At 47.7% G+C, this 22,634-nt stretch overlaps 2 protein-coding genes across 12 annotated transcripts in view; one reads left to right on the top strand and one right to left on the bottom strand.

The window, feature by feature from the left end:
- Nucleotides 1–59: 59 nt before the first annotated feature.
- Nucleotides 60–16,890, bottom strand: MED8 (mediator complex subunit 8). 11 transcript variants are annotated; one of them, XR_003205129.2, is made up of 9 exons: nt 16,820–16,890; nt 15,365–15,546; nt 14,391–14,535; nt 13,725–13,865; nt 13,444–13,525; nt 12,822–13,070; nt 11,941–12,001; nt 7,341–7,498; nt 78–184 (listed from the first exon to the last, which is right to left on the bottom strand). XR_003205129.2 is itself a non-coding variant. In XM_073902768.1 (9 exons), the coding sequence occupies exons 1-9, from the start codon at nt 16,823–16,825 to the stop codon at nt 169–171; spliced, it is 984 nt and encodes a 327-aa protein (XP_073758869.1). In that variant the 5' UTR covers nt 16,826–16,890; the 3' UTR covers nt 88–168. The 11 variants fall into 11 exon arrangements, 9 of the variants coding, with proteins under 9 accessions (XP_025711838.1, XP_073758869.1, XP_025711837.1 ...); XM_073902768.1 differs by lacking the exon at nt 7,341–7,498 and adding an exon at nt 6,024–6,125 and having other exon boundaries at nt 88–184; XR_012381260.1 differs by lacking the exon at nt 78–184 and adding an exon at nt 6,024–6,125.
- A 66-nt stretch (nt 16,891–16,956) lies between these two features.
- Nucleotides 16,957–22,634, top strand: part of SZT2 (SZT2 subunit of KICSTOR complex) — a 50,317-nt gene continuing 44,639 nt past the window's right edge. Inside the window, exon 1 of the mRNA XM_025856197.2 lies at nt 16,957–17,056. Within this exon, the coding sequence (XP_025711982.1) occupies nt 17,030–17,056 (27 nt within the window). The 5' untranslated portion in view covers nt 16,957–17,029. The remainder of the gene's footprint in view (nt 17,057–22,634) is intronic.

The raw sequence follows: 22,634 nt of genomic DNA, 5'->3' as shown, positions 1-22,634 counted from the left end.
ACGCCCAGCCAGGGCTCCCCACCCCTTCCCTCCGCAACGCGCAGCCGGCTCCGTCGGTCCCTGGCCCGCCAGAGGTGCACCTGGCTTCTTCCTGACGCTCAGTCTCATTCTCGGACCTCCAGTGACTGTCCACCAACGCGACCAACACATCTTCTGTCCGTCGCAGGCCTACCCAGGTTGGACCCTGCGGAAAGTTCCAGGCCTCAGCATCCCTTTCCTCCAGAGCTCTCTCTCCAGGGGGTGGTGGGAGGGTTGCGCGGGAGGCAGCACGTGTGTGCTAAGGGCTAACCAGGGGTAGCAGAGAGGTCTCAGCCGGAGGGAGCAGCTGGGCAAGGAAGCCTTCTCAAACAGCCCATAAACTTGAGCCCTAGCATTAGGAACTGCTAAGAGGACTTCACAGTGGGAGAGTACAAGTGGCCTGGGGCAGGAACAGTGAATCACTGGCTAAACTGGCCTTGAAGGTACTGAAAGGAAAAGGGAAGTGAGGCCAACTGTGGCTGAATCTAGTAGGATTTGAAGGCCAACACGGGCAGTTGGGTTTTATTCTGGAAGCAGAGGAGAAAGAGTGAAGGTTCCCAAGGAGGCTGCAATCAGGCTTGTATGATCACATACTTATTGGACACCGACCATGTGCAAGACTGTGGTAAGTGCTAGTGACACATGGGTGAAGAAGGCAGATGCTGCTGTCGCAGCCCGGGGTTTACGGGCTAGCAGAATCACGTCGCTCTGGCAGCAGGGCGATGAGCTTATTGAGGCAGACCAGGTGAGAGCTAACAGCCTGACCTAAGCAGCTTTGGAAACTGATGGGATTCGAGTGGCAGACACTGGAGATGTCCCCAAGACAGGTGGACTCTCTATACTTAGCTGTCTGTCCAGCTTCCTGCACTCCCCTCCCAGCTCCACACACTCACCCACTAGACTGAACTGGGGTGAGGACTAAGTTTGAGCGGAATGTAATGTGCAGCTCCAGCGGCTCCTGGAGCGGTGCTCTGCATCTCGTGACCCAATAACTGCTTGTTGGATCAGACGGTGTAAATGTGGACAGAAAGGGAATTCCAGAAGAGACCGTGGTTTGGGAGAAATAATATGCTCATAAATGGTGGGATGCAGCCGTGTAGTTTAGTCTTAGAGGTAAGAGGTCAGAGCCAAACTTGAACTATGATCCAGCCTGTGAGCAGCTACCCTTGAAAGACAATTCAAAAGGCTCAAATTTCTTAGCGTTATAACATTAAGGCCTCCCTGACCGGGCCCTCAGTCTGCCATTCTACCTGTTACTCTCCTGTGCTAGGCTTTAACTGTTCGCCAAGGATGTCTGCGTCTTTCGCACACTCCCACCCCAAGCCTGGTCCCCTGGCTCAATACAAGGTACACACAGCTCTCCCAGGTAGTAATACCCTTCTCCAAGCGCTGCTCCCCCAATCCTACAGCAGTCCTAAAGCGACACAATTGTCTGCAACCTCCCCCACTCGACGTTCCTCTCAGCCAGAGGCACGTGGTAGTCGGCTCCGTATCTCTTGCACCTGGGCCCACTGGCTGGCTCATTTGATCCTTCAGAATGTGGAGTGAATATCAGAATAAATGAGACTGTGAGAAAGGCAAGAGAGGTCGAGGGACCCAGAGTCAGGCAGGGAGGACGGTGAGAATTCAGAAGGCTTTCTACTTCCCCGGGGGGGGCAGTCTCCCTTGAGTCTGTAAATATTTGTTTAAAGCCTAATGTGTTCCAGGTATACTTTGGTGGCTTTGGGGTCACCCCTGACTCCGCAGGCCTGAGTTTAAATCTTCCAGTGAGTACCTGCGTGAGCTTCTGCAAGCTGCCAAACCTCTGTACGATGGCAACTGCAGTGCCTCCCCCATCCTCGAGAAGCGTGAAGGAGCTGGGCCACGTGCAGTGCTTAGCCCTGCTTCTGGACGCAACATTTCAGACGGTGGGAAGCAACCCATACGTTCAGAACATACCACTGCCGAAAACCAGTATGTCAGTCTTGTGTGTATACTCATGAGCACTGGTTCGACAGATACTTCCTCAGCGCTTACTGTGTGCACACACTGCTCGGAGAGCTCTAGTGAGAGGCTGTGCATTCAGTATCCACCTAGGGACAAATGAGACACGAATAAAGCAGACGACCAGCGAGGATGTGCAGTCACCGAGGTCAAAGGTAGTAGAAGCAGGGAACTTCAGCTACCCATTTATTCACCTGGGCCCCAGTGGTAAATGAGCACAGCATGCCGTCAGTCAACGCTGACTGACTACAGGAGTGAACATGCACCAAGACTCACTTCGCTCAGTTCCTGTCCTAGTCCTGGGAAAAAGCGTCTCTGATAGAGATCACCTGGCCCCACATCCTACCAAATGGCATCCTCCATCCTCCACGGCCCTGGGTTTCCTGCAAAACACTCGAAGTCTAGAGGAGGACACCAATCATAGTTAGCATGTGGCGAGTGTTCCCACAGAGATAAACACAGAGGCTTATGAAAGCACTGAGGAGGGGCACCCTACCCCAGGGTGGCGGCGAGTTCTTGAAGGCTTCACAGAAAGGACACTAAGCTGAACGTTGAAGGGCACTTTCTAGAAAGCAGGGAAATGCATTCCAGGCAGAGGGAAGCATGGGTGTGAAGGCACAGAAGCAAGAGATGTGGCAGGTTCGGGGAGCTCTAGGTAGTTCAGTGTGGCTCCAGCTCAGAGGGCAGAGAGGTCAGGGCAGGAAACACAGGCAGAAATCAGTTTATACAGAGCCCTGAACGCCATGGTAAGAAGTGTGGATTTTGTTCTGTTTATGTTTTTCAGCCCTGGCTGCACATAATCACCTGGGAGCTTTTAAAAATATCAATGTCTGGCTCTCACCTTCAGATTGATTCTAATGGCTGTTTTTGACGGGAAGAGTCTTGAGCATGTTTATGTGCGGTGTGGAAAGAGATAATGGGATCCAGCATACACACGGAGGGATTAGCCTTTGGCTAAGGAGAACACCTCACAGACTGACATGTACGGAAAAGAAGGGTAAATTTGTCAGGGGACTGGGAGAGGAGGTCATTTGGGGCCTGCAGAGAAGCTTGGTGGAACGGGCAGGCTGATAAACTGGAGAAACTGAAGGGGTCCAGGAAGGGGTCCAGGAACTCACAGGCTCGGTAAGTTGAGTTTGGCCAGGTATTGGGGAGGGGCATGCAGGGGAAGAAGCCCCAGTCCAACAGCTAAAATTCCCCCTCCTTCATGGAACCTTCCTGACTAACTGGAAGTGAGGTGACTCCCCCCGGGGCCCCCCCTGTCTGACTCACTGCTCACTCACTGCTCTCTCAGGGGCCCTTCTCCATCCTCATTCCCCAGAAGATAAACCACTGATTATTTTCTGCAAGGGTTCAGTCTGAAAACCACCATCCCTGTGAACGCAAACAACTCCGTTCCCATGATTATCTGAGGCTTTACATGTTTCAGCAGAAATATTAAAAGGAATTGGAATCAAAGAAGCAGGAATAGCAATGAGAAACAAATGGAAAAAGGCATGCCTGTGTGTTTTTGAGCAGGTGGGCGAACGGGTGGAGGAGTGGAGGGGACAGAGCATGGGAGACGTGGGGGAGTCGGCTAAAAATGATAGGAACTGAGGGTCTAGGCTAACAGACACCAGGAGTGGCACGTAGAGATGAAAGCAGTCTCCTGGGGGCTGTGTCAGGCTTCTCCCCTCCCCATCCTGTAAAGGACAAAGGGCACTTTCTACACAGTCGCCACACAGAGGAGTTGGGGGGGAGGGCTGAGTCTGTGAGGACAGGGGAGTGAAGAGAGGGTGAAGGGGTTGTCAGTTAATCATTCTGCATATCCTTGGGCCTTTGCCCGCTCGCCAGTGTCCTCCACCTAAGGCTGAGACCTCTGCTAAAGGAACCAGAGCTGGAAAAACATTCAGCTGGCAGAAGGGGGAGACTGTGTGTGAACACTCGTCACATCTGTCCGTGGGCAGCCAAAGCCTACACACTGTGGGTAGCATGCATTGCTCACTGAACAGAACTAAAGAAACTCAGGTATGGGAAGAGGGCTGTGATAGAACCTGCAGAAAAAGCTGTGGAGAGGGAAAAGGGGAGACTTTTGGTTAGGGGACAAACCAGGGGAGGTTATCAAGATGAGGGAAAGACAGCCAGATCTGGAAGATGTGTTGAGAGGGGCCAAAAGGGGAAAAGAGAAAGCGTAGCTTATTATTCACTACTTTCTCTGGCAAGAATGGGCCCCTAAGAGCTGCTTTCCGTACGTTCTTATGGTTCAGTCCTGTAACTACTGTTATCCCCACTTCATGGATGGAAAGAATTGAATCAGAAAGGGTGTGGATGGGCGCCTGGGTGGCTCAGTTGGTTAAGCGACTGCCTTCGGCTCAGGTCATGATCCTGGAGTCCCGGGATCGAGTCCCGCATCGGGCTCCCTGCTCAGCAGGGAGTCTGCTTCTCCCTCTGATCCTCCCCCCTCTCATGCTCTCTCTCTCTCTCTGAAATAAATAAATGAAATATTAAAAAAAAAAAAAAGCGTGATGGATTTTTCTCAAGGTCACATGGCAAGTAAGGCGGAAGCAACACAGGTGTTCCAGGCCGAGGAAAAAGTGTGGACAAAGGGATGGAAGGAGGAAAGCACAGAACAGGTACAGGGAATTGCTACACCTGATTCTGCTTAGCCAAACCATACGCTGAATAAGAGGCCTTCATATGCCAGAAGGTGAAAAAGTTGGTTGGTCCCAAATGAAAGAATGAGGAGTTTTGTTTGTACTGGGGCATCCCGAAGAATTTTTAAGAAAGGGGTTATGATCCCCATTGTTCTTTAGAACGACAAACCTGGGGACAATATGATATATATCACCAGGAGGAGAGGAGGGGAAGGGGAGCCAGCCGAGAGACCAGCTACAGTGCACAGGTGTGATGTACACACACACACACACACACACACACACACACACACCTGTGACACACAGGAGGCTTGAGAGCGTAGAGCAGACAGAGGACACAATTGACAGGAAGGTGGTCATGCTGGATAACTCAGGTGGAGCAGAGTGGAGGAAATGAATGCATTTGGGGACATCTGGAGTGTGAAGTAAGTGACACATTCCATAGGTAATCTTAAAACACAGTTCTGGAAGTTTAGAATGGACAGGGCTCGAGGAAAAAAAAAAATCCAAAGATTCTCTGAAATCACATAAAGTAGACTGTGAGAGCTCAGACACTTTCCCAGCCAGGGGAAAAGTGCTTTCATTTCCTTTAAGGAATTCCTGCCCCCACTCCACTGGCCTGTTAATCATGGTGTTCTCCCAGTTTCCCCCAGTCTGAGCTCCTAACAGCCCAGAATCCAGTCAAGAACAATTAGAGTTCCTACATGAGATGTGCCCTCCTGCTGCAGAGTGCCGAAATACAGAGACAGAGAGCCTCGGACATCGGAGCCTCCTGCAGCCGGTCACCCTTCAACCCTCCCTCTGAATAACCCAAATATAATCGGGTCCCCCTCTCTTTGTTTTTGGTTAAGCTAGTTTAATTGTAATGTGCTATAATCAAAGCAGTCTAATATACCATGATGCAATAAAAATGAAATTGCTCAGGAGAGAGTAGGGGAAGAGAATAGTAGTTAATATTTGAGTGCTGACTATACTTCAAGGGCCTTTTATGCCCTTCTAAGAAGTTTGGACTTTACCCAGTAGAAAATTACGAGCTACTTAAAGGTTTCACTTTAATTTTAAGTATGTTCAGTGCAAAGTACCCTTCTGAGGTCTAGGCTATAATCCCATTTCACAGAGGTGGAAACTGGGGTTCTTGGAAGGGAGATAACTTGCCTCAGGCCACACAATGGATGTGTCCAGATCAGGTATAATTGAAGAATGGTCGAGTATACAGGGAAGGAGTTGGTAAAGACCTGATAGAAGTGACACTGGAAGGATGAACAAGGGGACTGGCAGCAGGAAAAAGAGAGGGCAGACAGTCCAAGTAGAGGGCAGAGCCTCTGCAAGCAGTAGACGTGTGACATAGCACCTCACTCCCGGGTCCTAGCTCCAGCTGAGAGTACTTACAGCTCAGTGGCCAAGAACAGTGGAGTTGCCGTGACACAGCAAGGCCTACGGGACTGGTGGTGAGTGTGAAGAGAGGCAAGCACAAGCTCTGATCTGTGATACCTGGGGAATTACAACAGCAGCCCATGAAGACCCGAGCCCAAACCTGGTAAGCATGGACAAATGAGGGAACTCCTCACAACTGCACAGAGTGATCTTTGCATGGTGTAGGGTCCCCTTTAGGGACAGAATTGTAGGCAGACTGTGGAACTGAGCCTTCAACTGGTTGGACAGGAGATATAGTTTAGGAGGGGGGACAAAGAACATTTCAGGTGAGGGAGCTTGTCATTCGGTCTCAAAGCAAAATGACACACAATTTAAGAGACCAAACTGGGCTTTAATGGAAGAATATGGGTGTCAACTAAGTGGGAGAAAAAAAATTCACAAAACTAGATTCAAAAATGACTTATCACACCAGGCAAACCAATGTAAAAATGCTCTACATTCGGTGAAGACACTGTGGGGGATGAGAAGTGCACAAAGGATCTCTCAGGAGGCTGAGCTCCTGAGGCTGAGCATGACGTCAGCAAAGACAAGGTGCACAGGGAGGAAGAAGTTGTCCTCATAAAGGGATTGATCAATCATTGGCTTAAGCAACAATTATTGACAGCAGAGTTCTAGACACTATCCTGAGGATAGCGAATATTTATCAAGCTTTTATTGTTAGGTACTATTCTGAGCACTTAGTATGTAGTAATCTATTTAAACATCACAGCAACCCTACAATATTGCCACTAATATCATCATCCCCAGGAATAAGGAAACTGAGGCACAGAAGTAAATTAACTTTCCCAAGCCACACAGCTAGTAAGTGGCACAGCTAGGCAGTCTGAACCTGCTCTTTTAACCAAAATGCTACATTATTCTATCTCCCCCAAGTCAACTAAATCACACTACTGTAGCAGCTAGCAGGGCACCTGGGTGGCTCAGTTGTTAAGCGTCTGCCTTCGGCTCAGGTCATGATCCCAGGGTCCTGGGATCGAGCCCTGCATCGGGCTCTCTGCTCGGCGGGAAGCCTGCTTCTCCCTCTCCCACTCCCCCTGCTTGTGTTCCCTCTCTCGCTGTCTCTCTCTCTGTAAAGAAAAAAAAAAAATAGCAGCTAGCATTTATAGTGTTTATGGTGGGCCAGGTGCTGTAGTATGCCAGACACACACATTCATGCCAAAGATCACCTAGCTCCCAGGTAGATGAACTGGAATTCAAACCCTGACAGTTCAGGGTGCTTGAACCTGGAGGACAATAAAGAGCATAGAAGAGGAGGTAACTGACTTTACTTACTTGAGTGGCACTGAGTTGTGTCCACACTGGGTTGTCAGAAAACTTCACAGAAGACCGGCTCATGGGCTGAATTTTGAAAGATGACTGGTATTCATCAGACAGAATGATGGGGAAAAATGTTCCTTGCAGAGGGAATGGCAGGACAAAAAGAACGGAGGCTAGAAAGAGTTTGTTCATTTCAGGAAACTTCAAGCAGCCTGTATGGCTTGAAAACAGAGTGGGCGGCAGGACAAGGGAGAAACTAAGTCAGGAGAAGTCAGGGGGCCAGATCACACAGAATCTTACTTGCCTTCCCGGGAAATTTTAGATGTTTTTCAAATTTTTTAATGAAGTAAATGTAATGGCAAAAAAGACAGAAAGAAATATCCCCCAGGAAATCCAGTGGCTTACTCTGAACCCCTTCGGACTAGTAGGAATTTCTTGAAGTCTATTTTCTCCTAATAATGCATACATGGTAGTTTTTTGTTCTCTGTTTAAATTACTTACCCTCAAGAAAATGAGTGTTCCAGGGTGATTTGACCCAAGGACTTTCAGCATGCCTGGCACACCAACCTGTCAGGTGCATGGACTCCAGTTTGAGAAACATGGGGAGGGAACTATCAAAAGGATTTTAATCAAAGGAGCAATGTGATCTGATCAGCAGTTTAGAAAGACCTGGCAGCCGTATCAAAGATGGGTCGGAGTGGGATACAGGGAGTCTGAACACTTTTAGGGAAAGAGGCCCAGGGCCTAAAATGCAGGGCAGGATGGATAGATATTAGGGAGCCAGAAGAGATAGGATTTGGCACCTGGGGGTGGGACACAGAGAGGGACGGGTTTAGGATGACTTCCATAGACCTGGCTTAGGTCACACCCAGGAAAACTAGGGGGAAAAAAAAAAAACAAAACAGGTTCAGAGGAAAGGATGCCTGGACTTGAACATTCAGAATCTGAGGAACCTATGGATCCTAGGGGCAGAGAGCTCTGAGCTGAAAATAAAAGAGGTGGTCCACAGAGACAGCGGGCAGAGGGATAGAAGGCCAAAAGCTGCCAAAAAGGAATGGTCAGAGACATAGGGGCCAAGTGGGGAGAAAGAGATGAAGAGGAAATGCTCGGCACTAGGAAACGCCATGGAGATCAAGTAAGATGAGCACTGAAAAAATTCTGGATTTAGCCAGTAGGTTAACGTACATCCCTTAGTAATTTCTCTGGACAATAATCAGGAGTTGACCCAGGGTGGGCATTTGGAAAGATTCAGCCTCCGTCCTGCCTGGTGCTGGGATCAGCTCACACGGCTCCTATGTCCACAGGGCACAGAGAATACATTGTCCGTAAGGAGGATTATTCTGTACAAGCTCAGACAAAGAGAGAGGTTGTTCCCAGCTGCCTGGGGGAGGTGAGAATGGGTGGGAAAAGGGACCAGCCTTGCACAAGGGTATTCCTGCAGAGTTCAGCTTCCTCCCTGACAGCAGGACAGGTGAGCAATCTATACCTCCAGCTCAGTCCTCAAGACAGAACCCATTATGGAGCTGGAAGGAGCACTTGGCTACAACCTATCGATTTTGGCTGTTTCACAAGAAAGTACAAGGTTAAGTAAAATTGGCTAGGTAGGGCAGCAGTAGACCTCAGAAGGGGTGGAGAATGGGGTGACTAGAGTAATGAGTGAAAGGGAGGTTCAACAATGACAGAATTCTAGCCACAGGGCGGAGCTGGAGACGGACCAGTCCTAGGCAGTGGTAATGGTCCATGCATATATGGATTAAGTAAGCTTTTTTTTTTTAAAGATTTTATTTATTTATTTGAGAGAGAGAGAATGAGAGATAGAGAGCATGAGAGGGAAGAGGGTCAGAGGGAGAAGCAGACTCCCTGCTGAGCAGGGAGCCCGATGTGGGACTCGATCCCGGGACTCCAGGATCATGACCTGAGCCGAAGGCAGTCGCTTAACCAACTAAGCCACCCAGGCGCCCCTAAGTAAGCTTTCTTAATCTCCTTCAGTGGGATGGACTCGGCACTGCAATAAGATCTCATGGTTTCACAGTGCTTCATTCTCCATCCTAGGCATAATCCCAGGAGACGATAGCCTAATCTCATTTCCCAGGGGCCCCGAGAGTAGGAGAAAGCACAGTCCCCAGGCAAAACAGATAAGTCAGAAACAGAGGAATACCCCCAAAGTAGAGCAAGAGAGCCATCTTTTACACATCCTAAATCTGAACAAGTAAGCACATCACACCCTCTTCTTTAAAGGGAGCACCATATATATTCGTCCCCAAGGGAGTGGAGGGAATGCCTGGGTGAGGAGAGGGAGATACTTTCCATGGAGGCATTTACCAGGTTGTGTGGGTCCCAAAGTTGGTGATGCTACATAGGTGTGTGTACTCCAGAGGATGTGGGGATAGGAGGGGGTCAGAAATGAGAACGTGTGTTTCCAGAGTAAGTAAAGAATATAAAGATGTGAGTGCCTCTAGAGTAAGGAATGTTTGCATAAGGGCCCAAGATGTCGGTGAGGTCCTGCACATATTCCTGTTGGGTCAGGAGGCCATTTCCAGTCTGGGAGGACAAGGAACCGATTTCAAATATTATGGTGGGAATGAAGGTAGTATTAGTCTGAGACAACAAAGTAACTTGGGGTTGGTGCCTCTCAATAGGAGGGAATCTTCTGGTGGAATTAAGGGACGGCAGTCACCAAAAGCTCCTTCAAGGGTTTTAGAGACATACAACTTGAACTTTATCCAATATGGTTAGCTTTGACACTTCCAGCAGTGAGGGAAAAGGTAAGAACATAAGGAACACTTGAGCGGGCCAACAGAGCAGTAAAGCAGCACTGCTGAAGTGGGGGAAAGGTCTGGCATTGCCTCAGAGATGATAAAAGGACTCCCCACGCTGTTGGGTGCTATGACCACTGAACTCTGCGGATACCATCTCTTGTCTTGATGGAGCAGGAATGGATGTGACATTGGGGACCACTTTTCCAGTTCTTTGCTGCCACAGCCTGGCAGAATTCTGCCCGGCACCAAATGCCAAAGCACCGCTGTGTGACAGAAGCGAACAGAAAAAAGGCAGCTGGAAGGTATGAGCAGGCCCTCCTCATACCGCTCAGGACTTTTACATCAAAGCTAATCAAAGCTAAGAAAACGTTTTATGGACAAATTAAAACTGCCTTGCAGCAACTTTGAAAGTCTCTGACATATGGTCTCTGATCCCTATATAGCTCCCTTATAAATTGCTATTGCCTAACCCCGACACGGTGGCCAGAAATTTAAATAACTTTATTCAGAGAGGGGCACCTGGGTGGCTCAGTCGTTAAGCGTCTGCCTTCGGCTCAGGTCACGATCCCAGGGTCCTGGGATCGAGTCCCGCATTGGGCTCCCTGCTCCGCGGGAAGCCTGCTTTTCCCTCTCCCCTCCCCCTGCTTGTGTTCCCTCTCTCGCTGTGTCTCTGTCAAATAAATCAATAAAATCTAATAAATAAATAAATAAACAAACAAACTTTATTCAGAGAAACCCTTTGGTCTTCTCCTGACTCAAACCCTGCCCCTGCCTGCAAAGGAGCAGCAAGAAAGGCAGCTTAGGCTGCAGACCCAACTCACGCTGCTCTTCAGCTTTATGCAAAGCAGGCAAAGGTCCTGGTGGCTGTCCCCACCCACCAGCAATCTGGCTCTTAGTTAGAGTTTCAGTGGACTGGAAGAAAGCCATCCTGGCTGGAGTCCAGGCACTAGGTATATTATGAGGCCAACTGAACCCTGAAGAAAGGTGGTGTGAGGCATAATTCCCTTCTCCCTCTAAAACGAGAAAAATGAGTCCAGGAAGAAGGGGCTTCTTCACATGCTAAGAAAATCCCTTTCTCACACAGTCCTACCTGGTAGAGCCACTTCCTGGGAAGCCCCCACCTACTGGAACTGCAACATCTTCTTTCATGTGTATGGGGTGAGGTAAAGGATAGTTGACTTTGTGACTATTTCCCAGGTAAGAGCTGAACCGGCTTCTTAGAGGAGAGAAGGAGAGCAGACCCACACTTCACCAGAGCTGCAGGTGGGCCATTTGTCCCCGCCCAGAAGCTTCAGTGCCCGCAGCTCGGAGAGATGGCCAGGATGGAACCTGGGCAGGGGGGCCTGCAGAGCCAGCACGCCCCTAAGGACATACAGAGGCTATGACAGTTTCTGGCCACACAAAGTAAGCACAGACTTTCAAACGTAACAGAACAGCCTGTGATCTTGGGTCTGTCAGCTCACTACTGACGTGAAGCAGTATCAGATCCCGCTAAGTTCTGGATCCAGGATTGAGGAGGGCAGTGGGGAGAAGTGGCTGTAGAAACTACCATTTATTGAATACCCGTCATTTCATAGACTATACTAAGTGTTTTACATTCATTTTCTCATTTTAATCCTCACAACAACCCTATGAGGTAGGTATCATCGCCAGTTACAAATAAGAAAACAGGCTGAGAAAAATGAGGTCACTTGCCCAAGGTCACCCAGCTAGTCAGTGGTAGAGCTGGGATCTGTCTGGTGCTGAAAGCCCATGTTCTCTTTATTGTACCCATGTAGTTCACTTTGGGCAAAAGGCAATTTCACTGCCCAACTCTGTAAGGGGCACCTGGAGTGGAGGTTGCCGGCCACACTCACCGCTGGTAGGGATGCATTGAAGCTGACTTGATGTTGGTTTTTATTCCACTTGGCATTTTCCCTAAAAGGAACATGAGGAAATACACTTGAAGCATGGTGGGACTTTCATGATAAATCAGAGAGATGGTCTCCCAGGTTCCCTTCCGCCACCCCCTTCCTTGCTCTATCATCTCAGAACCTCTGTGGCCTCTGACCCTGAGTAGCAAAGATCAGAGATGTGGGTCCCTGAAGGTGTCTGGGAGGAAAGGGCTGATAGTAGGAGGGGTCAAAACACACCCCAGTGGTCTCCTGCTCAGCTACTCCCAGAAAAGACAGCTAGACTCCATTTAATGTCACAGGTTAAAAAAAAAGAAAAGAAAGAAAAAAGTTTTCTCTTATTGTAACTGTTTCTTTTCCTGGACAGCTTTGGGGAAAAAAAAGAAAAAAAAAGACCTCTTTTAGCTACATACATCCGGACTCCTCCAGACTGTTCTCATAACTATTAATGCTAAGCAGGACAGAGGAAACAGAGAAAAGAGTACATGGAGCTTGCCTGTTTGTCAATTCCCAGTGTACCTACTGAACGGTCTTAAGACCTTTAGTCTAATAAAAGACCCTGACAGCACACCTTGTACCAGAGTAAATGGGACAGAAAAGGTAGTTGAGACAGAACTTTAAGATGGGGGTAGGAGGTGCAGTTTCTGCTGCTCAAAGTTCTTCCTTTCTCTGGTGCCTGCTACAGAGTCTCAAAGGAGATTTTTACTCCTAAAAAATTGTTTTCTGAGTCACGGTCCAAGAAGAAAGGGAGAAAATCTCCAGCTCTGGGATGTTGGGGGCCCAGACAACGCAGCTTATTCCTACTTCCACAAGGTCTGCAACCATGTCATTCCCTGCCCCCTTACCTGTTTGACCTGTTTGAGCCATCTGTACCCCACTGAGCAGCGGCTGCTGCTGGCTTGGAGCTCCTGCCATCTGCACCTGCTGTAATCCTGAGGCTCCTGCAAGAATGGTCCCAGCTCCGGGCTGGCCCGGCTGGCCAGGACCACTGCTGCCTGAAGGTCTCCAATTAGATAGCCCCTTCCCAAAGGCCACAGCGGCTACTAAGGCATTGGTGTCTGCAGGGTTAAAGGTCTGCTTGTTTGGCCGGAGACCTGAAGAAAAAGGTGAAGTGAGGAGCCTGAGGTACGCCTCTGACCCTGGACTGAACCCAGCAAGAGGAAGACCAGGCTGAGCCCAGGGGCTCAGAGCACCAGGGCTCAGCAGCATCCACACTCACAGGCAGCCCAGAGGAAGAGCCCCCAAAGACCCTCACAGCTATCTCAGAATTCTCCCCTCTCGTTTTGCCCATTTCCTCCACCTGCTCCAGGGCTAGCCCTAAGTACACACGGCAAACAGAACGGAAACGTCCCTTTCCTAAGCAGTTCGGTCTTCTGCCCTCACTTCACCACCACCAAAACCACCACTCTTATTCCAGCGACCCTCTCCCGCTTTTCCTTCTCCATTTTGCCACCAATCCCTCCATACCTCCACTCTCCGATTCCCGTTCCTCTTTGCTGATTTTCTCCAGAAGGTTTGAGCACATTTTGTTCAAGCTCTGGATCTGCTTCTGTAACACATATATATTTGTGCAGAGATCAGGACAAACAAGAGTGTGGTGAAATTTCTTCCTTGTGCTCTTCCAGGGACAACTTATGGGTAACCAACTGTGCATCCCCACCACACACAAACGGTAATGCCTAGCTTCTCGTGATGGGACTTGAGGGATTCGGGGGGGGGGGGGCAGCAGGGCAGTGACGCCATCCAACCTGAGCTGCGTCAGCACCAATGCGGGCCGCATCTGTTGTTAGCTGCTTCTCTTGCTCTTCGACCTCAGGGTCGGGCTTGGTTCTCAGATGGTCAGGGACCACCTCATGGCTGAAAACAGGCACTCGTCCTTCGGTCTGCCGCTATAACACACAGATTTTACTGATCCTCCTATGCAGTTCAAGTAGATTCAGTCTGGCCTGATATATATGGTTCCTTCCACAGACAAACGGTACATTTTCAGGGAAAACACCACCTGACACTTAAAGTATCGAGCTTCCGAGGACACTACTGCCCTTACTCCCTGCTTCATTTCTGTCTCCTCACACTTCTATTTCTACCACGCCTAGAGGCAAGTTTCTTTGCTACATTTTAATAAAATACCAAAACAGACAAACTCACAAAAGAACATACTTTTTGCTCAAGATAGGTATTGGAGGAGAAAGGTCTTTGCCTTAGTGACAGAGGCCTCAGGTTTATTTGGCACTATTTGGGAGTGGCTCCCCAACTCCAGAAGGAAAAAAAGCAAGGTCTCCAAAATGCAGCCCTTACTTTCTATTGCCACACGCTACACATTCAGAACTTCTAAAATAACCAAGCAACAACTGTGCGCCAAGTCCTCATCTAAGAATTTAATTTCCCATGTTGTACCTTTCTCCTCCTCTTACCATGAGATCTTCATCACGGTCTGGGGACAGCACCAGAGGGATGATGACCTGATTACGGAACAGTGGTGTCTTTTCATGCTTCAAGACCTTGTTCAAAGTGTTCAGCTGTCCGGAGAGCAAGGCAAAGCTGTCCAGGACAGAGGGCCTGGTGGTGATAAGGTGCCAGAATGTTCTCAGTAAAGTAGCCTTGAAGGGGTCCCTCAAACTAGGAATTCCCAGGCTCATCCCAAAAGGACTCATTGCACTCCAACTGGACTGGGCAGGAGGGACACACTTTCAGTTTCTGACACAGGTGGAGAAATAAGGCAGTTCATTCTTTCAATGGGGTGAGGACCAGTGACAAAATAAGAACCATGGCTATACCTATCACTAAACATTCAGAAACTGGGTAAAAACATTCCAGGCCTGAAAATAGGACCCACACTTCCAGAGTAGGTTGGACCTAAAAGACTCAGCAATATCTGTGGTAAGAGATCCAGGATGAACACGAGATTCTCACCATAGTGGGAGGACCCACTGAGAGAGTACCTCCTCCCAGAGAAGTCAAAGGGTAAGAATCAAAAGCCAGAAAGAACTTGGGTTATGGGGCACCTGGGTGTCTCAGTCATTAAGTGTCTGCCTTCGGCTCAGGTCATGATCCCAGAGTCCTGGGATCGAGCTCCACATTGGTTCTCCCTCTCACACGCTCCCTGCTTGTGTTCCCTCTCTCCCTGTCTCTGTCAAATAAATAGAATCTTTTGAAGAAGAAAAAAAAAGAACATGGGTTGGGAAACTGGGTATTTCTCTACTTCCATGGCCTTAAGACAAACTTCACTTGTTAAATGCTGGTAAAAACCCAGCTCTTTCCAAATCAAAAGATGTTTGCTAAGTGAGAAGTTGTGACATCACTGGAGATGTCCTATCCACCAGGAGGCCTCCCCACCCCACCCCCAGCACCCATGGAGCCCTCCTCAGCTTGCCCTGGCAACCCTTACCAGGTCAGCCGGTCATACTCGTTCTCCAACTTGTAAATGAAACTCCCCAGTGAGTTCTTCAGATCAGCCACTTGACTCAGCAGTGCATCTAATGATGCCTCAAGCTGCTTCTCCTCCCTCTGCACCGACAGGAACAGGTTGGTTACCCAGAGAGCGGTGAGTATGGCACATACAGAGGAAGGCTAGAAAGCCAGGATGACAGTATGCAAAACTAGTCAAGTAACACAGGACTTCCCTAGCACAGGAGAGCCAGGTTGTTTTCTATCTTCGGTATTTGGGTTACAGACAGCATCAACCCTTAGACCTTTCAATCCATTCACCTCACCATTCCTCCTTTCTCTCATCATCTCCTAATTCATGTCTGGCTTTTCTCTGCATCGGAAATACTCTGTACTCTCTCACTGAGACACTTTCACCAGACCTAATGCCGGGGCTTTATTATCTTTGTACACCTCTGCAGCATATGTATTTTAGCTTCTCCTGTACTAGAACCTGCCTTGTGAGCCTGGTGGTTCTTGCCAATAACATAATCTCTGGGAAACCTACCCACACATGAAGGTTTCCCTGAATACCAGGCTTGTACCACGCTGCCCTCCACCCTCCCCCACTCTTCCTTTGCCCTCCACATTTGATGTTTTCAAATTTCTTCTTGCTGAATTAATCGGCACTCATTTTAACTCTGTGCCAATACTCCTGTGTCCCTTTCACAAGCTTAGTCAACTTATAAACATTCACGGACAGTCAACCAGGTGCAATAAAGTAACTGGCAAGTGAAAAACAAAAAAATGCACATGCTCCTAAGCACCAGAGAAACAATTTTAAATGCTGGGGTGTCCGCAAACATTTTCCTCCCATCTGTGGTCTCCAGTTTTATTTCATTTCTTCATCCTTAACAACTAACAGGCTCAGGGTGGGAAGAATGATGCAAAATCGTCTTGCAAACTCACCAATGTGTATGACATGAGCCTTGATCTTGGGTTCCACCCTCAGCCTCATATTATAATTAGCTCAGCTTTCGGCCATCCCCTCCCCCTCCCCCAGCAATTCCTTCACCCCTCGGGTTCCTCTGCACTTCCAGATCCCTTGTTATGTCTGCATCCAACAGCGTCCATCCAAAAGCCTAGGACGGGGCCTGAGCCAACCCGCCATTTTCTTGAGCCGTCTTCCTTGGAATGCATTTCAACTTTCCCAGGTTACAGTAGCCTCATCCTTTCGTGCACCACAGCAAGTCCACGCGTCCTCCTTCCTCGCGACTCGGCCACTGTCTCCTGCCAGATGGGCCCCACCCCCACCTTTCCAGTCGGCCGCGCCTCCCCATCCCGCGGGCCCTTACCCGCCAGCTACGGGCTCTGCCCTCTCCTCTCAGTCCCAACTCCTCACTCTCCTCGACCAGCCCACTCTCACTCCTGTTACCTGAAGCTAGCTAGCGGTCAACAGTCCCAACTCCGCTCTCACCTGCATTGCGTCGGCAACGGAGGCGGCAACGACTTCCCCTTCCGGTTTCCTACTCAGCGAGCCACTGTCAGAGGGCTTCGTCCCCCAATCAGAAAACTCAGAACTCGGCCCTCCCACTTACTTCCGTTTCCTGCCGGGCCGCAGTAACCGGGTCAGGGGTCACGAGTGGAGCATCTTCTCTGGCCCGGGCCCGTGCGGGAGGGCTGTGTGATGGCCTCGGAGCGCCCGGAGCCGGAGGTGAGGGGCGGGCGGGCGCAGCACTGGGCCCTGGGCCCCGAGCCCCGAGGGGGAGGGTCCGGCAGCCTGGCGCGGCAGCGACCCTCTCCCGGCCTGGGGGGCGGCCGTGCCGAATTGCCTGGGCAGGGATCGGCCCAGCCCCGAAGGCCCGACAATTGAACCTCCTCTCCGGGGCCCGCAGTTTCCTCAGGGGGGGCTAGAGCAGAAACCTGTCGCTTTGGTTTTTTTTATTGAAATTTCAGACACGTCGCCGACTCTAGGGCTCTCGGATTCTTCGGTCTTAATAATGATCCTGTGGTTTGATTTTCTGCTGCAGTTTCCGTAGGCAACACGGCAGTAGACCTACTTTGCTGGTTTATGCATTTCTCCAAGCATTGGAATGACATAAACAGCATGAATTAATTTAGTTGTAACGCTCATGCACTTGGGAGCAGCTTTGGTTTCGTGAAAAAACATTTGACTCGGAGTGAAACCTCGTTCCAATATTGGCGCTGCTATTTAGCTATCTGTGCAACTTTGGGCAAGTCTTGACTATCCGGATCCTGTTTCCTTCTTCATAAAATACCTCTCTTATGGTGTGTTGTGAGGACCTTATGTATTAAACCAGAAAATGTGTATGAGGCATCCATTAGGTGCTAATGCAAGGAACTTATACCTACATGTTATTCGTACTTGTGTGAGGAAGGGAAGGTGGCAATATCCGTTTTCATTTACAGATAAAGAAACTGAAAAGTGAAGGAGGTTAAGTACCTTACCCAAGTGCTACTCAGCTGGGAAGTAGCAGAGTTTTGAAGTTAGAAGATCTGAGCATAGAATCTTATCAGATTTGGAAAGAATATCACTAGAAGAGGTGCCCAGTGTTCTAAGAGAGTATGTGGGAAGGGTGAAAGATGTATATAATGACACATATAGTAGTCATTACTTATTGAATGCTTACTGCATGCCGGGCACCATTCTCAGGACTTTACCAATATCAGTTAGTGCTCTCATCCCTAGACACTTTTATCATCTCCATCTTTCATTTGGGGAAATGGAGGCACAGAGCTCACCAGAGTAACATGGTTACACAGCTAGTAAGTAGTAGAGCCAGGATTCCCAAACAGGTGACCTGCTTAATTTTTAACCATCAGGATTATAGTATAATAACGTAGCCACAGGATGGTAAATCTCCAATTTGTTGGGATTTGATGTGATGAGACCCAAGATTAAGTAGGAAACCTTGTACTGTTTAAAAGAATCAAATGGGGCGCCTGGGTGGCTCAGTCAGTTGAGCTCTTGATTTCAGCCCAGGTCATGATCTCGGGGTGGTGAGATCGAGTCCCACGTTGGGAGGAAGTCTCCTTGAGATTCCCTCTCCCTCTTCCCCTTTCTCCCTCAAATAAGTAAATAAATCTTTAGAAAAAAAAGAATCAGACATGTTCCACAGGGATGGTGGAATAGCCCATGCATAAGAAGTATCAATATTGAGAAAGAAGGAAAGAATTCGAAGTACATCTCCTTAAGGATTAAGATGAGAAGAAATGGGAGGATGTTATAGGGAAATACAACATACCTTTTAGGCAGGTAATCTAAAACAACATTGCCCAGGGGCACCTGGGTGGCTCAGTTGGTTAAGTATATGGCTGTTGATTTCTGCCCAGGGCATGATGTCAGGGTCATGAGATCAGCCCCAGGACATGCTCCACATTCAGCGGGGAGTCTGCTTGAGATCCTTTCTCTCCCTCTCTCTCTGCCCCTCCCCCCTCTAATAAATAAATAAATCTTAAAAAAAAAAAGCATTGTCCAATGGAAATCTAACAGAAGCTATATATGTAAATTTTCTAGTAGCCACATTTAAAATGGTAAAAAGAAGCCAATTTTAGTAATGTATTTTATTTAATTCTGCATTTCTAAGATATTACCATTTTGACATGTGATAAAAATTATGAGATATTTATCATTCTTTTTTTAACCAAATTTTTAAAATCCATCATGTATTTTACACTTAACAGCACATCTCATTTTGGACTATTGGACTAGCAACATTTCAGGTTCTCAGTAGCCCCATTTGGCAGTGGCTACAGTATTTATCAGTGCAGATCTGTAGTAACTTGAAGTCAGGACACATACTTGTGGGAGTCTCATTCAGCCAAAAGTTAAGCATGTGTTAAGTTCTTGGTTTGCATTTCCGAAAATTTTATCTCAGAAAGTAAGGGGAGTGAAGAGTTCTGTCCCTGGGCAGAAAAGTGACTGACTTTTAGAGGTTATTACAATCCCAAGACAAAAAAATTGGGCATAGTCAGATTTAAGAAATCGTTTATTCATCAAATACGTAAAATAGTTTATGAGTGCTACTATGGACTCAGAATTGTGCCAAGTATCAGGGTGGATGCCAAGCAGTGTAAGACAGACATGTCCCCTATTTTAATGGAGTAAACAAACACTGAATTATAATGAGGGCTGCAAAGGAAAACTAGAGTGAATGAGTGTTTAAAAGGGGTTCTTAACCGACTTTGTTAGGAAGTGTGAGGGGAGGGGTGGGTTGGGATGCCTTCTCAGAGAAATGACATTTTAGCCTGAAGACTGAGTAGAAGTTGGCCATGAGCAGAGGCAATAGTGAAAATCCTGGGGTGAGAAGGAGCTTAGAGCCTTCAGAGAACAGAAGAAGCAGCTGCTAATGTGAGTGCAATGTGACAATGAGAGTAGCTAGCACTTCCAGAGTGCTTACTGAGTATCACCTAGTCCTTGTAAAATCTCCATGAGATAGGCATTATTATTTTCCCGATGTCACAGATGAGGAAACTAAGGCACGGAGAGTTTAAGTAACTTCACCAAGGCCTTATACCAATAAGCAGCAGCAGAACCAGTGTTTAAAAGATCCTAGGTGCTCCAATTCAGTGGGAGATTGGGGAGAGATGAAAAGAAGAGTGAGGTTGAGCCCATGCTAGAGGTTCAGGACTTTGGCATACACACAGTAGGAAGGAGCCTGCAGACAGTTCAAGGGGGGGAAAGTGTCTAAATTATCTCAGGGGATTCTGTTAACAGAAAATAGCATGAGGGTTGGAAAAGGCTTCAAAGATTGATTATACCTTAATCACAAAGGGACGGGTGTAAAGAACAAAGAAAAGCCAACAAATTGAGATGGCCGATGTTTCCTTCATCCTGGTATACATGGTATGCAGCACAGTGCCTAATAATGTATTATTCATCTTGTTATACATGGTATGTAGGCCTCAATAAATGTTCCAAAGAATGCTAGGCTTCCTCTCCCATTGTTCGGATTCTCATGTTTAACTGCAACAACATCCTTATGAAGTAGATATTCTTACCTACATGTTATCAATGAAGAGACTGAGGCCTGGAAAAATGAAGTAACTTGTCCAAGCTCACATCAGTTTGAATCCAGATCTCTGACTCCAGAACCCTGCCTTCTCTTTGCCAGACTTCCTCCAAGAGTAATGTACTTCAGACTCAGGATTAAATATCAGGGAATTGAAGCTCCATGTGAGTGTGGATGCTGGGAGAACACAACCATTTCAGAGATCGTCAGACATTAAAGTGGAAGAATCCCTTGGGGAGCTTGTTAAATTTAGGTTCCCGAGTCCTATCAACTCGAATTCAGTTGGTCTGGGTGGTGCCCAGGAATCTGCATTTTAATAAGCACCTCAGGCCATTCTGATGCACCTGGTCCTTGGATCACCATTTGAAAACTACTGTTCTAGCTGCTTAAGTTAATTCTTAAGTCTCCTGGTTCTGATCAGTTACATCTTGCATGTGAGGACCTCTTCGAGATGATGGTTTGAACACATAGCTGTTGACTTCGAAGGATCGTGGATGAGGGAGAATGTTGTGAGAAAGCTCATGTTGAGCGAACGCCCCTGGTTTCGAAGCTCACGTTGAGCGAACGCCCCAGTTTCAAGAGATGGATTCTGTAAGAACTGGTTGATGAACTAGGTGGGCTTCAGCTTGGCCTTGGGCAGTTAATCCATCATTCAAAATAACTTTAAAGACAACGTAGAGAAATGGAAGCAATACAGTAGTGGAATTAAGCAGCCTACTAACTACTACTAATCTAAAGAATGTTTCTAATACCACAGCCCCTGAACGTGTCCTCCATCTGGTTTATCCCCCCTTTCCATCCTCATCTAGCAAATCCTCCTCAATCTTCAGGGTCACTTTCTCCTAAGATCTAGCCTGGGTCAGGTTACTTTGTTGTATGCTACCATAGAACCACATTCTCCTTTGGTGCACTTACTCAGTTTGTAATAATACAGAAATTAGAGTGATTATTTGATTAATTATTTTCTCCATTATAGGGTAAATTTTGTGAGAGCAGAGAATGCCAATTTTTGCTTTCCATGGTATCCTTAGGACCTAGCCTGGTGCTAGCATGTTGCTGGCTCTCCATAAATTTTGTTGACCAATGAATGAATGCACACTCATCTTGTCTTTGTCCTCTTTGGACCGGGATGAGGACTTGATGGCATCATGATCAAATTAGCAGGGAAATTAAGCTGGAAAGAGATTTGCTAGAAGGCAAAACAGCACTCTGAGCCTCACAATAGAATAATAGACTGAATTTACCCAATGTTCAGGACTAATTGAATAATTGTATGTGTCCCAAAAAGCCTGCATGAGGACAGAATGGAGGATATGTCTTAACAGCAACACAAGTGAGAAAGTCATGAAGGTTGCCTGCGCCAACGGTATGGTAAAGCTTACAAATAGAACTTAGGAAACTCTGAATCCGTGATCACACCTGGGTATTGTGTTCCATTCTGGCCCCCACATTTTTTTTTTAAAGATTTTATTTATTTAAGAGAGAGAATGAGATAGAGAGATCAGGAGAGGGGGGAGGGTCAGAGGGAGAAGCAGACTCCCTGCTGAGCAGCGAGCCCGATGCAGGACTTGATCCCAGGACTCCCAAGATCGTGACCTGAGCCGAAGGCAGTCGCTTAACCAACTGAGCCACCCAGGCGCCCCCTGGCCCCCACATTTTAAGTTGAAAAAGAGACCAGCTAGTGTTCATAGGCATATGATATAAGAAATAAAATAGTGAGGAAACTGGAAACCATGGCATTTGAGATATACCTAAAGAACTTGGGAGATGTTTACCATGGAGAAGCAGAGACTCAGGACTGCCCTCAGAAGTTTGATAGATTCTCCTTTGGCAGGGGGTCAGACTTTCCTTGTGGGACCTTAGGAGGTAAAACCAACAGTGGTTTAGATGTTTTCAAGAAAACAGATCTCAAGGATGGGTCAAGATTATATCAAGAAGACATTTTGGCTTAGTGTGAGGAAACACCCAACTATGCCAGGTAACTGGAGAAGAGCAAAAAAGCTGGTGAATGGCTATGCAGGACTCCTTCCAGACTTAGAGAAGCACCTTTTTGATTAATTACTTGTTATCGTTACACTAATACATGCATTTATCCTTTTACATGCCATTGGGGGAGGCGATCATATTTTATAGAGGAGGAAACCAAAGCTCAAGCCCAGAGGCTTAGCTATCAAAGCACACTTGCTTTCAAAACAAATCTATTAGAACCCACACCAGCACCCCCTCCCCAGATTCCAAGAACAGTTTAAAAAAAGAATA

The sequence above is a fragment of the Callorhinus ursinus genome, unplaced genomic scaffold (assembly GCF_003265705.2).
Source record: "Callorhinus ursinus isolate GAN/ISIS: 27379988/994484 unplaced genomic scaffold, GSC_fseal_2.0 scaffold18, whole genome shotgun sequence".
Lineage (NCBI taxonomy): Eukaryota > Metazoa > Chordata > Mammalia > Carnivora > Otariidae > Callorhinus > Callorhinus ursinus.
Note: the sequence above shows the minus strand (reverse complement) of the source record. Positions and strands in the feature narration are given on the sequence as shown.

What these genes read in the sequence shown, in the direction of transcription:
- MED8 (XM_025856047.2), bottom strand. An exon ending in GGCTCAAACAGGTCAAACAG is followed by an intron (nt 12,002 to 12,821) that starts GTAAGGGGGCAG and finishes TGTTCCTTTTAG; the next exon opens with GGAAAATGCCAAGTGGAATA. An exon ending in TCAATGCATCCCTACCAGCG is followed by an intron (nt 10,348 to 11,940) that starts GTGAGTGTGGCC and finishes TCTGTCACACAG; the next exon opens with CGGTGCTTTGGCATTTGGTG.